This window comes from Rissa tridactyla, chromosome 9 (genome assembly GCF_028500815.1).
Source record: "Rissa tridactyla isolate bRisTri1 chromosome 9, bRisTri1.patW.cur.20221130, whole genome shotgun sequence".
In the NCBI taxonomy this organism is placed as follows: Eukaryota; Metazoa; Chordata; class Aves; order Charadriiformes; family Laridae; genus Rissa; species Rissa tridactyla.
This window is the reverse complement of record NC_071474.1, coordinates 20,253,390-20,267,580: the sequence shown is the minus strand read 5'-3', so window position 1 is coordinate 20,267,580 and position 14,191 is coordinate 20,253,390. Positions and strand designations below refer to the sequence as shown.

At 37.0% G+C, this 14,191-nt stretch overlaps 1 protein-coding gene across 5 annotated transcripts in view; it reads left to right on the top strand.

The window, feature by feature from the left end:
• Positions 1 to 14,191, top strand: part of CIB2 (calcium and integrin binding family member 2) — a 54,818-nt gene that overhangs the window by 14,390 nt on the left and 26,237 nt on the right. For 2 of the 5 annotated variants that reach the window (XM_054215552.1, XM_054215553.1), the window contains 2 exons: positions 8,333 to 8,367; positions 9,363 to 9,479. The exons of 1 other annotated variant lie outside the window; for it this stretch is intronic. In XM_054215552.1, the coding sequence (XP_054071527.1) occupies positions 9,478 to 9,479 (2 nt within the window). In that variant the 5' untranslated portion in view covers positions 8,333 to 8,367; positions 9,363 to 9,477. The remainder of the gene's footprint in view (positions 1 to 8,332; positions 8,368 to 9,362; positions 9,480 to 14,191) is intronic. 2 more of the 5 variants (XM_054215557.1, XM_054215551.1) reach the window with 1 other exon arrangement.

Sequence of the window (14,191 nt, the reverse complement as noted above, 5' to 3'; positions counted from 1 at the left end):
CAGTTAGGCCAGTGGATTCAGTCAGCCTATGGGATTTCTCTGTTACAGGCAGACTTGTAGTTCATTAGTATAGTGCTAGATAATTTTTGACTAGCAATAGCACCTGATAAGTGCTGTTTGAGTAGTAATAGTACTTGACACAAAGGTAAGTACAATAAAATAACAAGTTTCAGGACAGTAACTAATGTCCAGAATTTGTCAGGAAGGAATATTAGCCTCATGCTGTGAACGATCAGGCAAAGTCATTATTTTGCTGATTATTTCCCTCTGATCCATTAATTACTGCATACCTCTCAGATCTTTTAAACATAGAAATCCTGGGCGTACTGCTGTACCACCCACACAGAGAGCTCTTGTCTCTCTGCTGCGTTCTGGGGGAGCGTGCACTTGCTGTAATACAAACGGAGCTGTTTGACTTGGAGTTTGCCATCTTATCTGCCTTGTTCTCATATGTGGAATTTCTTCGGAACAGAAAAGGGGAGAATGGGGTAATGGTTCCAAAAGTTTTAAAAGGCAGGTTTTTGATTTCTTGAAACAGCAGTTGGGTTGCCAGGTCCTCTGTACGCTGGACCAAAGTAAACCACTGTTTACCTGGGTCCACTTGGCAAGAATCTCTTGTGCATATCTGTAACCCAGTGTACAGCCAGGCATCTGCATATAAATGGCTTTGAAAATGCATCATTGATTAATCCTTTTTTTCTTTTTCTTTTTTTTTTTTTTCCAAATAAGAACTAGGCAGCTTCTTGTGAATTTGTATGTCAGTACAGTTGGTACTGTATGGAGTCCATAGTATCAGTATAGCAGAAGCAAAAGCATCAACTTAATCCTTTTTGTAAAATAGACATATTTTTTTAAATTCCTCACAGTTCCTATTGCAAGACTGTTCAAAACCTCACTCCCCTCATGGTTAGACTTATAATTTCTCTATTTGAATATATTTCTGGCCATTGTATTATCTGGTTGTAACTTCCACCATTTTTGTGGCATTGAGTGCTGGAAAGAACACAAATTGCTCTGAGCTTCTAGTACCTGAATGCTACTTTAGTAGTGAAATCTTCTTTTTCTTAATGCATTTTTTTTTCCCTAAGTGCTTGTTGCATAGGAGGCACTTCTGATAGGTAAAAGGGAGATGGAAAAGTGAGACGTTAATGTGCTTAAAGTATAGTAAAACCATATATAAGTGGCTTTAGCTTTCTGAAATAAAGATTAAGCTGCAGAAAAATCACATGCTTGAAGAGCTAGCATACATAAATCTCAGATCATTAACATGACACTAATTAAATGAAATAACCTCATTTGATTTGTCAAAAACTTTCTGAAATGCTCATATATAACCTTGTTTTTGCATATAAACTGTCATATTGAAGAATCACTTCTTAGCAGAACCTTTACATTTAAATGACATAATTGTAAATCAGGTCGCCCACAAGATGACCTCAATGTTTTTAATAGATGAGTGTTTTAAATAATCTTCCTTAAGACTGGTGATGGGTGGCCAGATGAAACTGTTTGTAAAAGAGATGCGTGATAGGACTTGATAATATTAAATCTCTCATAGCTTTTATTTATTTGGAATAGGTAAAGGCAGTTTATCTAAAGAAGTACTGGAAAGCTGCAAATCTAACACCTTGTCATATCACCTGTTATTAAGATAGTGTTCTAATTGGCAACTCTTTAAATTTTCATAAGCTTCATGAAATGTTTTGGAAATTAGGCGTTTGCAAACATTGGTTTCGTCATTGAGATTCACCTCATTTAAAAAGTTAGCCTTGTAAGAAAATGAATTCTACTGGAGATTTCTGCTTCTTCTGCCCTTAGGGTACTTGGCTGTTTGGGGGTTTTTTGTGTGTTTTGTTTTGATAGGTGGGGTTTTCTTGTTAGGTTGTTTGTTGGGTTTTTGGTTTTTTTACATAAAATGCAAAATCTAACCAAGATCTGGTTAGGGAAAAGGTAAATATTAATCAGCAAGAAAGACGTATTTCATTGCAATCAAAGAACGTTTTAAAATTAAGCCTTCAAAAGTTGTCCACAGGTTCTAGAGGTCAAGTCTCATTATGAGAAAAGAAAATGAATGAGAATTTTAGGGTTTTGTTGAGTGATGCTGTATGAAGATGCTCAGAGCAAATAGAAAATAAAGGTATACAATGAAGCGACATCAGAGCTGTATATTGGCCTCAGTGCCCTGCGTTTCTCACTGAGAAACAATTATATTGAGCAGGAAATGCATAGAAGCTGTGCTTGGGGTATGCACAAACTACTGCACTGTTCAGTCAATCTCATTCCCTTTTCTGGCGTTACTCAAATAAGTGGTCTGAATTTTATATTAATTTGATTCTGTTTTTTTTCTTAGTAGACAGAATGTAGGCAATATAGGGCACAAAAATTTTATATCAGATATTACAGGTTTTATTGCAAGCCATTTCTTTTAGTATTTGTTCATTAATGGGATTATTTATTCTATTATTTAATGCTGCCTCAAAACAGACTGATGCTTATCCTGGCTGTCTTCTAGGCAATATTGCAATAAAAGATTGTAATATGAAATAATAACTTGCTGCTTTTACAACAACATTTGTCTATTACAGAGCTAACTTTTTTCCTTTTATTAAAATTCTAGTCAAGGTGGGATTCAACTATATTTCATGAGAATTATGCAAAACCAGCGGAAACGAGTTACGTTATGATCTGTTGGGAAATGCCATTTATAAAATGAAACTAGGTCATCAAGCTATCTTTTGATTTAAAAAGCTATGCCTGACTTAATCAGGATCTCTGATGAAAATGAACCCTTTGCAAGAATACAAAAAGTGTATTCATCACAGGTTCTCCACAATCTTCCGTAAAAAGTACTTTTCGGTTTGATAGAGTATTGCTGTTGATGTGCAAATTTTAGATAGCATAATAATGAAACAGGGTTTTTGTGAAATTATGCTTTAGGCAGATTCTGGTTTCGTGTTACCATTTGGTGCATATATAGATTGAGCAAAATGACATTTGTTGACAGGTTCTTCCTCAGTTTTTGCTAATGTCTGACTGGTTTTACTCCCATGTTGCAGTATAAATACATCAACTCTGTGTGTGTTTTACTTACACAGGCTGTAGTTCTAAAATATATATGATTACAAATAAAGATAGGCTGGACGTTAAAACCTCCATTGACATTCTGATTCAACCAGCATTTTTTAAGATAAAAGTCCATATACCAATACTATTATTAATGCAGAAACTAACTCTGACAGGATTTTTGTAGTGTTTAAATCTCGATTCACTAAAGTACTTGCCCAGGTGCACAACAAAGACCGGTGCTAGTCTCATTGAATTCCAGTCTCCAGAATTCCATACAAAGAATTCTCTTTGTATGTTTACAGTGATGAAAATACATAAATATCCTGCTGACTAAGTATGCACAACTCTATACCAATCTTAGTTGTATGGCAACTAGAATAAAAGCATTGCATTTGTAAATTGTTACCAGAATAGAGTTAATAATAGATCTTCTATGAAAGTTCATTTGCTTCTATTCAGCGCCTTTTTGATTACTTCATAGGATGCTGTTTTTCTGGTGTTTTGATTAAATGTTCTTACACATTGTGTGCTTTTGGCACAGTACAAAACATCATTTGTGGTTTTAAAAATGAAGCCTCTGAAAGAATTTGTTTGAAATATTAACATTTACAATAGTGCAGGGTTCAGTACTTCTCATTTCTTAAAAGCTGCTCAGTAAGATCTAAGTCTGGATCTAATCTGTCTTGCCTTGAGGATATTGTCAACATTCCTGTTAGTCATTGGTTTACGTTATCTGGGGCTTGCTGGCTTTTGTTTGCGACTGTTTTTCTAATTCAGAGTGATTTCATATTGCTAAGACTGTTTTATATTATTTCCTTATTTATAAAACTTTCCAACGGAGCTGTTGCATGATCAGACTAAACCTGCCCTTATGAAACTATTCATATAAAAGGCAGAATTATAGATGTATTGTCTTAGAGGAGAGAAATATGCATCTAATGGGTTTAAGAAATATTATTTCACAGTAACTTTGCATACTTGGGCATTGCTATTCTTTCATTCTGTTGTTCCATTCTCCAGCTTTCCTTCTTTTCTGCAGTGTTTTGCTTATCTATGTGAAATTAGTTTTATTTGAAAACTGTGCTTCATGCACAATGATACTTGCTTCTAAAAGTGGTGAGTGACAATCTTTCATTCAGTGGACTCTGCTGCCATTCATAAACTGTACGCTGCAGTCTGGTATTGGCAATAGATCCAGCAGAACAAATTACATGTGGTCGGATTCTGGAGCCATACCTCGTGCTATGCTGTGTATGCACACTTTACATAAAGTTAAGTATCAGCATTTTTAGCACAGTTCTCTCTATTCCTATTTTTGGTTCAAATCACTGTAGAACTAAACATAAAGCAGAACTGATCCAGGAGTTTGCAGTGAAGTCTTACAGACTAGTGGAAAAGGCAAACTACCATATTTCAGTCTGTTCCTGTTTTGTCCTAAACTTACATTCACCTGAGACACAGGAAATCAAAAATTAAAGCTCTATCAGCCTCTAGATTTTGCTCTTTTATAAAGTAAATGTTAAGAGCAGAGACCATTATTAACTCTACTTTACAAGCAATGTTAAGTGACTTGCAGAAAGTCATGCTACCAGCCAAGAGCAAGGCCACCCATAGATACACCAGCTATCTGACTCTATTATCTGCAAAATATTTTAAGAACCAGTTAAGCCACCTAAATGCCAAATTTGAGAACCAAGTCCCATTATACAAGCTAATGATCTCATTAAAATCAATGGGAAATTTTCTGTTTGCTTTATTTTATTCACTTTGCTGGACATAGGGAAGTTAAGTGGATAATTGCAGATTCGTTTCAGTGATATCTTGCCTCCAAAAAACCAGCAGTGGTCCTTTATGTCAGACTTCTAATTAGCTTTGATTATTAAGGGCACAAGGATAGACTGAGTGGGACAGTTGATCTTGGAAAAGAAGCATGTATTTTCTCAGGGGCTGGAGTAGGTGACCTTTCGAGGCAAAGCCTCTATTCCAAATAACCTAAAACCCGCAAGGGGCCTCCTGTTAGCAGAACTTTTTCAGGGCGTTGTATAGCATTAGAAATAAAAGCAACGATTCTCAGGATAAATTCCTGCCAGAAATTTTAAATTTATAAGAATTCTGAGAACTCTGGTGACGTGTATTTGTTCGGTATTTAGTTTGTGCTTTTCTAGCTGGACTCCCAGTGGCTTTAGTGTCCAGACAGAATAGGCAGGTTGCTTTTTAAGTTTATAATAAACTCAAATACAGTCCATATAATAGCAAATGTGTTCCATGATATCTCTGACTTGAAGGAAGATGAATGTCATCATATGCATAAATGACAAATGTTTTCTAGGACCCACTTCACCTTTCCTTATTGAGGGAGTTCATTTAACATTTTAGTTTACTATTTATTGTCCATCATTGTGTATTGTCTATATGAATGAAGTAGCCAGAAGAAAATTGGATGATTCACCTCCGCGTTTCTTTAGCCAAAAGGCTTTAATTAAATTGGAATTAAATTGCTGGATTTCCAGCAACTATAAAATGTAATTATGTTATTTAGACCCTTGTTCCATTGTGACTTTAATCCAACTTAGGGCTGTGCTTTCAAAAAAGAAGGAAAAAAAAAAAAAAGGCAATCATGCACCTCTTTCCTGCCATCAATAGATACTTGTTTTAGCTTTATCTCTTGTACGAGCACTACTGACGCTATATTCTAAGCCACTAAAAGGAAGTGATCCAAGCTGGAAGTTAATCCATTTTTTGCTAGGTTAGTTTCCTTCTTTCAGAGTTCTCTGGTGCAGTTACACTACTCATTGGCGTGAAGTCCACGTAAAGGAAGAGGCAGAAATAAGAAGCTGAGGGCAGCAAGGGATGGCTGGACTTCCCTTTCAGGGATAGCTTGGAGCCGTGGCTTTTACATTTGTCATCTGAGACCAGACAGGCTTCTTAATGGTAAAGCATTTCTTAAGTGGTGTGTATGATCTTGCCGTGGATCGAAAGTGTAGGCCAGGTCACAACTAATTTGTGGTGCTCTGACCCTGAGTAGCTTTAAGGTCTCTGCAAGTGGTATGTGAAACCACTGTAATTTTTTTTGACACCCCTCATCCCTGACGCACAATTCCATGTAATTGGCAGGCATAATTGGAATACTGCAGCCAGTAACAGTGGTCAGACAGGTACTTGCAACTACTTTTGGTATAAAGCTTTTCAAAATCAGTAATTTTAGATTATATTAGTAAAAATCTTTTTTTATTAAAAAAGAAAAGGCCAGACAATAGGGTTTGTTGTCAAAGACGTGAGGTTACTCAGAATAAAAAAAAATAAATTATGTGGACCTCCAGTGAAAAGGGTTTATCATCTGACCTCTTAACGTGTCTTCCAGTGGCATTTTTGCATGAGTTCTGGAAGGTAAAGGGTAACTTTTCTTTTTCATCTTTATCACCGTTTGCATATCAATTCCCTGTCAGCTTTCTAGTTAAGTAACAGTGTCTGCTGTTTTCTCAAGCCTGTATAATTACAGGATGATTGCTGCTGAGGGCATTACAATTATTGGTGAGATTGCACCTGCCTTTCATTAGTAAATGAAGCATCCTTAAGTGACAGTTTGACCGTAAGTGTTGAATGTGCTGGAATTAATGAAGACTTAACCAGCTGGCTCCTATTTCACTTTGTGCAGTTCCAGACAATGTGACATCAGTGTCAGCAGCTCACAAGGTGCTTCCTGTTGTGCCTTGTAACACAATACACTAAAGAAGGAGCTGCTTCTCCAGCCACTTTATACGGAGGAGAGCAAGCAAACTCAATAATTGATAGTACGCAGGACTGAGAGCATACCTGGATACCCAAGATGAGCTGTTTGACTGCTTCAGCAGGCTGTGATCATTTGCTTTTCCCCTACTTGGAAGAAGCAGGCATTTAGCCAGAATGGTTCTCAGCTTAGGACAGAAATGCTTTTTCAGTAGTTGACTGAAGAGCAGGACCGGGGGAGTCATACTAGTTGTGTATACTCTTAAGTATGACTTACCAAGTCCAATGGTGTTATCTTGTCACTAGCTGATTTAATAATATGATCTATTTTAAATATGTTTACATTAAAGGAGGAAAACAACTAAGAGCAGAATTCTTAGGCAAATGCCTTGCCACATCACACAGGCCTGTGGGAGAGGTGGGTAATTGGGAAGAATTTTGTGGTTTAGTGGTTGTTTCTTTATGTATACACCCTCATCAGCCACTAGCTCTAACACAAGAAGATGCCTCTTCTCTGCATTCATCACCTGAACAATGTTCTGAACTGATCATCCAATTTTTCATTGCCACCAGTGTTCCTAGTTTTGGATGGAGGGCAGAAGTTGCCCTAAATATATATTAAATAAAATAGTGGGGATTAGCGGGTATTTCTGTTAATGGGATGGGACTGATTATTATGGTTCCTCACAGGACCTGAAAATATAACTTATTTTGTGACTGACATAGAATGAGATCAAGTGCGAAGTGTTTCACTGCTCATGTTATGGTTCTTTTGTGAAGTGTGTGAATTCTTCTGGCAAAATGCAGATGTTCATAAAGAGTGAATTAAACCCATGTAAATGCAGTCCCACCACAGAGCCATTCAGAATGCAAGCGAATGCTTGTAAGCTGCTCTTTCATGTTCAGCCAGCTCCACTTTGCATTCTAGTAAGTTATTTCAAATTCTGCGGTACCACAGGGAAAGCAGAATGGTTTGCGTGCTGTTTGGGGCAGGGGCTGTCGTCTTGTCCATGTTCCTAACATATGGGAGTTTGCAGCCTTCGCCAAAGTGACCGCAGTGCAAATTAATTGTTAGTAAAGAGTTAATAACTAATAAATAAGTACGTAACTTTTATTATTAAATCGCTTGCCTTTATTAGAGGAATATTCCAAGGTAGAAGATAGTTTTCTTCATCTATTTGTTATTTACAGCTTTCTAGATCCATTTATTGAATGTTTTTGGCCTATACCTTACTTTTTTGACTTAATTTTGTTTCTGGTCTGGTCATTCCACAGTGGAGAAGTATTTCAGCAAGCTGGGTTTTTTCCTCCTAAACTTTCACATTAACAATATATTTTTTTCCTGATAGCCCTGTCCTTAGGAAATTTCAGTTATTTTATAGCTTATATTACTTTCTGAGTCTAAAGCAGATGGTACACAAATGGCATCTTTAATGTTTTTCTGCCAGATCTGGGTTTCCTTCCAAAAGGTTGAAAAAAGCTTCTTTGCTGTTGTTTTCAATATTTTTATAGTACAGTAACACATTTTGTTTTTTAACAGGATTGCACATTCTTCACTCGGAAAGAAATCCTTCGGTAAGTAAATTGTATTACATTTTTCCTTCATGATTCCAATGGAAAGGATTAAATCTTTTTTTCTGACTTGTGAGGGAACCAAAGATAGCCAGTTATTTTGCATGAATGAATGAGTGTAGGATTGGACTCAAGATACACTTGTATGTAGATGTGTATAAGGAAACAGATGGCAAATAGCTTGATGTCAATATCATAGGCTTTTCTGGGGATAAGCCATTGAACGGTTAAGAGCCAGTGACTTTTTATGAAGGGAATTTGCTGCTTTTGTGCCCCAAGGAGGGCACATCATTCAGTACGGGTTTTGGTATCGACTTAAGTGTGAGGAAAACTGTTGGAACTTAAACTGCAGACTGCTAAACATGTTTTGGGGTTTTGTTTTTGTTTTTTTTTTCTGTACGAACTTTCCCTACAGAAAGTCATGAAGATTAGGATCACTACTAAGCAATAATAGAAGATCTCGCTGTTTGCAGTAAAAGGGCCTTGGTTTTTATTGGTAGTGACAGATTGAGCCAAACTGAACTAATGTCTGCCTGTGTCTATGCTGACTTCTTGCCCTGAATCCTGCCATGGATTCTTGATCTTCTAACCATTCAGACTAAGGATCCGTAAAAGCATGATGAAGATCCTGTCCTGGCAGTACACCTGTTGTTTTTCCTGAGGATTTTTGCCCCATTAGGGAGTGAGAATAAATCGGTGGTAGGTATCTAGACCTAGGAGCTCATAGTGCTTCAGGATTCTCAAATGTGAATGGCTTGTCAGACGTAAGAAGCCTTTGTTTTCATAAACATTGGGAAGTGCTCTGGGATCAAAAATAGACATGGTCTCTGAGAGAAATGCCTTTGCTCTGTTGCTGTAAACCTCAGACTAATGTTCAGTGACTCTGTCAAGGCAAAAACTAATGGCATGGCTTTGAGTGGTGTGCTTTATTTTTTGCTGGAAACATAAAGGTGGTATTTCAGCTAATTTCTTGCATACCTCGTTCTCATTACTCGCAGAGAAATGAGGCACTCGCTCCTCAGCAGTGCACAACATCTCTGAGACCGCTGTGCAGTAAAGAACATTGCAATACCACCACCTAACCCAGGATTTAATTTGGTCCAGGTCCCTCTTATGTAAGTGTTATGGTTTAAAATTTAGTCAGATTATTGAAGTACGTTCTCATGATACACGATGGTGTGACGGAATAAGTCAGAACATGTGTGCAGTGAGTGGGTGATAGCTGGCACAAAGATAAACTAACCTTTATGCAGGCTGGCTCCAACAGAAATACTGGTATCCTCAAAACGAGTCAGGGCTTCACAAAAGTGAATTACCATGGCATGGATGTAACTTCTCTAGCAAAGCATTCCTTAGCTGCAGACCTCTAGGAATGACGCATAATCGTTAGCTATAAAGAGGTATCATTCTGTGTTTGTGGTACGCTACAAAAAGTTGTGCAGCGTAAATAAAAACAAATGGTCATTGTATGTTCTGTCAGGGCTGCAATGTTGTTAGTTCTGCCTGAGAACACTGACTTTGGCAATAACAGAATTTGTCATCACAATTCGTTCAGAAAAGCAGCCGTGAGTCCAAAATAACAGACTTTATGGTTTAGACATCAGAATTGATGCGGTGGTATTTCTGTACTGTCATTAGTCCCAGCAGTTGGATACAAAATAAAAGATCTCCCTGTATAGTCACCAAATCTCAGGTACATACATTATATATCCAGGGAAAAAAAATAAAAATCCCTAGTGGCTTAGTGTAATTTCCTGTATAAAACAGATCTTTAGCCATGTTCTAAATCTTTTAAAAAGCAACAAATACTGTTCTTCTGTTTCACAGGGCTACCTTGGTACATGACTTCTGAAATAAACTTGTTTGGATTGGATAAACTGAAAAAATTGCTTTACATTTCTAAAATTCCCTTTGAAGTCAAAATTGTTAAAAGCTTTATAAACAGTGAATTACTTGTATTTGTACTGTGTTCCTATGAGGGAAATAATTATGAATTAAGGATTTTATGTTTTACATACATACATAAGGTTCTCTTTGTCGTCTGAATGCTCAGTCCAATCAGAGAATTGGGACCCTTTCAGGGGAAGTGATTTGTAAACTGTGATACTGTGTCATCTTGCTCTTAGGAATAATTTCTTTTTCTCCTTTGGGATAATCTCTAAGGAAATATTGGAATTAGCCTGAAAGAATCATTGATTTCCACTGCAAGAAGAAAAGTGACTGATTTTGGTACTTGTACACCTAAAATACATCTAGAGAAAAATTTGTGGACAAATAGGAAGTTTAAAACATGTACAATACAGGCCCAATTTGAAGATTATGACATAAAATGTGACCAATTTTATAGCAAGCCTGTAACATTGGTGGGGGGAGAATGGACTCAGAACTATAAAATGCGGATGAAAGTAAGGAAATAAGGAATCAAACATCTCCACAGAGGTTGTAATTAGGAAAGTGCTTAATCTGAACAGGCCGACTTTTTTTTTAATCTAGAAAACAACGGTTCCAAACTGTAAATTTGAACCGTCATGTGCAGCTGAGAAAATACAGAAAGTGTACTTTGAAAAATACACTGCACGTTTCAAGAAGATATTATAAAGTAATCAAATTAAAAAATGTCATTGAATGGTAGGCAAACAGGAATTTACGGTGTTGCAACATCTGCCTATGAAATGAAGAGTCAGCAAGTTCTGTTCTCTTTTTTTCGGTTGCAGTGGATAAAAAAAATACTTGTAGAGAATGAGTTTGCAATGTACAGCTTTGACAAACAAAAACTAGCTGAATTAAAGAGATCTTTCTGTACAGAATCATCATAAAACTTTCACATGCATTCTTCAGTTTTTCTTGGTATGTGAGACAGGTAAAATTTAGGATGAAGCTTGATATCAGGGCATTGAAGGCAAAGTTTCAAAAAATTCTAAAAATCACAATAATGAATGATCTGGATTTGCAAGTATTTTTTATATAACAGTATTCTGGGGTTGATTTTTGGTGTATGCCATATCCAAAACAGGAGACTGTATTGCACACAGGACCTTTGGTAATGGTAAAAACAGGTCACAATTTATTTCAGCGAGTAAGAGCACTCCATTGTCCTGCAGGACCGTTGGCAGCATAAAGGAATATCTGAGTAGAAATGGATCTTTATTCCTCATTTGATTTAGGTAGATTGCACAGTACTACAAATCCCACACTGCTGGACAGAACACTACATGTATCTCTCTCAAAACTGTGTCATTTGAAACCAGATTTGCAGAGAGATGATTTGTAATTTTTTTTTTTCCCCTTGCATGGCAAGTGTGACATAGAGTAGAGGAGGTCACTGTAATTCATAGGACTTTATGATAAAGGAAACGAATTGTGGAGAAGAACACAAAAGGGTCCAAGAACAAGAGGATGCTTTTCTAAGAAAGTTTGACATGGGGACTGTGGGTGGGATTGGGACTGAGGAATTGGAAGCTCCTGTTTATTTTCTTACTCTGGCACTATTCTATGTAAGTAACTGAGCACCTTTGACAAATTGCCGCTGTAATTTGTCTGTGTTACTTACACTTAATATTTTTGTGCCTCTTAAGTTGAGGATATTTCCTTCGTCTTGTCTGTTTAGATTGCAAGCTCTGCCTGGTAAGGGTAATTTGAACTATTTTTACATGCAGTGTGCTAAAATTGATCTTAGTTGTAGATTTTACATTTTATGGTATGAAAAAGCTGTTCTGAATATTTTTTTGAGGCTTATGGTATCTCTGAGAGGTGTTATTGTCACTTGGTAGACCTGGTCATTTAAATAGAACGACTAATGAACAGTGAAGCATTGAATGTGGCAAATAGTATTTAAGTTAAAACAACCCTGATGGATTTTTAATAAGACTGTTTCTCTAAAAAGCATAGAAATGTAAACAAAGAATTTTGTCATAATTTGCTTTTCTCTCTTCAGTAGCATAAAAGAGCGTGAATAAAGGTAATGATAACACCCAAATTTGTAATAATTTCTTGTGAAATAGAAGTGTAGCTCCTTCCAATAACATTTAATGGACCTCAGCTTGAGTACTGTGAAAACCTAATAATACATTTTGTATTTTGTAACTGAAGTTGTAAGGAAACAGTCAATTTCCTGAGAAGAGAACAAAGCATACACTTAGACTTAATTACTTTATTTATGCTTGTGGACTGTGTACGGGAGATAAGGGAGCCATTGCATGACTTTGCACGCTACCTGTATCAAAAAGAGCAAACCCAATAATACTTAGGAGGAACAGTGCAACATTAGAATATGATTGTGAAAAATAGATATTTGTGGGGTAAGAGATTAGGTTAATGGATGGTGAAGTGTAGATGCTCTGTTTGAAAAGTACAGTGTGCAAAGCTGAATACTAATGTTTGATGTAAAATGCTTAGAAGAATAAAATCATGAGAGTAGTTCCGTAAAGGCCTAAAATCATGGGAGAAGGAAATAGTCACTTGGAATAATTGTATTTCCTCTTCTGCCTTATCCTCACAGTGTGATGTTTCTGCTTATTGGGAACCTTTATACACAATCAGTTTGTGATATGGCACATAGAAATACAATCAATAGCATTTTTTTACTGCGTATAAATTGTCGAATACAAATTGCTGTCAAAGGAATAGAGTAGAATCAAGAGGTATTTCTGCCTATCTGAAGCGAAGTTTCACTGGGTGGGAATAAAGTGGGTTATGATCCCCTCATTAATTAGCATTTACTGATTTAGCATGTCCCCACCTCAGTTAGGAGGGAATTAAGTACCATTGTGCGTGTCTTTATGCACTGGAGCATGCTCTCAGGTGTGATGTGAAGGAAGTGCAGGTCCAGTTCTGTTTAGCCTGAACTGAATTTCTTGTGCATCTGCAAAGTTCAGTGAGACAACCCAGCAAGGTGTAACCTTACCAAAAGAAAAAGTTAATAGTTTTTCGGCTGAAGACAGCCCCCCTGGCTGGCTCACCATCCAGCGTGTTAGCAAGGACAGAAGGGAAGGGGCGCAGTTGTGTACATGGGGATGAAGGGATGAATATGGCTGCTCCAATTGAGATCGATTTAAACTGATGTAAACCAGCATGAGATTGCAATTAGGTGAAATGGGCTAAGTGCTTTTATCTGTCCCTACAGGAAAAGTAGCCCATCAAAAAGTCCAAACAACAACAAATCTATTTTCTGCTGGTTTAATGAGCTGAATCAGCTCTCCGAGGGATCGGATGAGTGCTAAAGCTGGTGCAAGAGCCAGAGCGAGCAAATGCAACTGAAAATGAGGAAAGGAGAGGAGAGCAAGACTTAGCATTTCAGTACCAGTAAGGTGTTAGATTGGCTTAGTCTAACTTTAGTTTTGGTGCCAGCATCAACTTAATTCAACATAAACACAGGCTGTGGCCAAAGGGGTTGAGAACACATTCTCTTGATTGATAATCTGGGTGTGGAAGGCATTATGTTTGCAAATTATCAGGAAATAGTAGAATTTACGAATTTAAGGTGAAGAAGAAAAGAACACAGAATAATAAAAATGGGTCTAGGAAAAAAAATAAAGTTAGACTGCAGCAGAGGCAAGCGTGCCTAGTGAAAGAGAAAAATAGAAACCACAGCTCATTATCTGTGTTTGATAGCTATTTATCACCAGAAAACCTAAATACACTCTTAAGTCTTTGTTGAAGATGGTTAATTTTGAGAAGTGCTTAACACAACTAAGAGGATTCATTTATGGGCCCGGGGCAAGAACGTGTTAAAGAATGTTGGGTAATACAGGCATATTTATATTATCACTGACTCAAAACCTCATCTAAAGTACTTACAGGACAGCTGACAATTTTTTTAGAGTTGTTA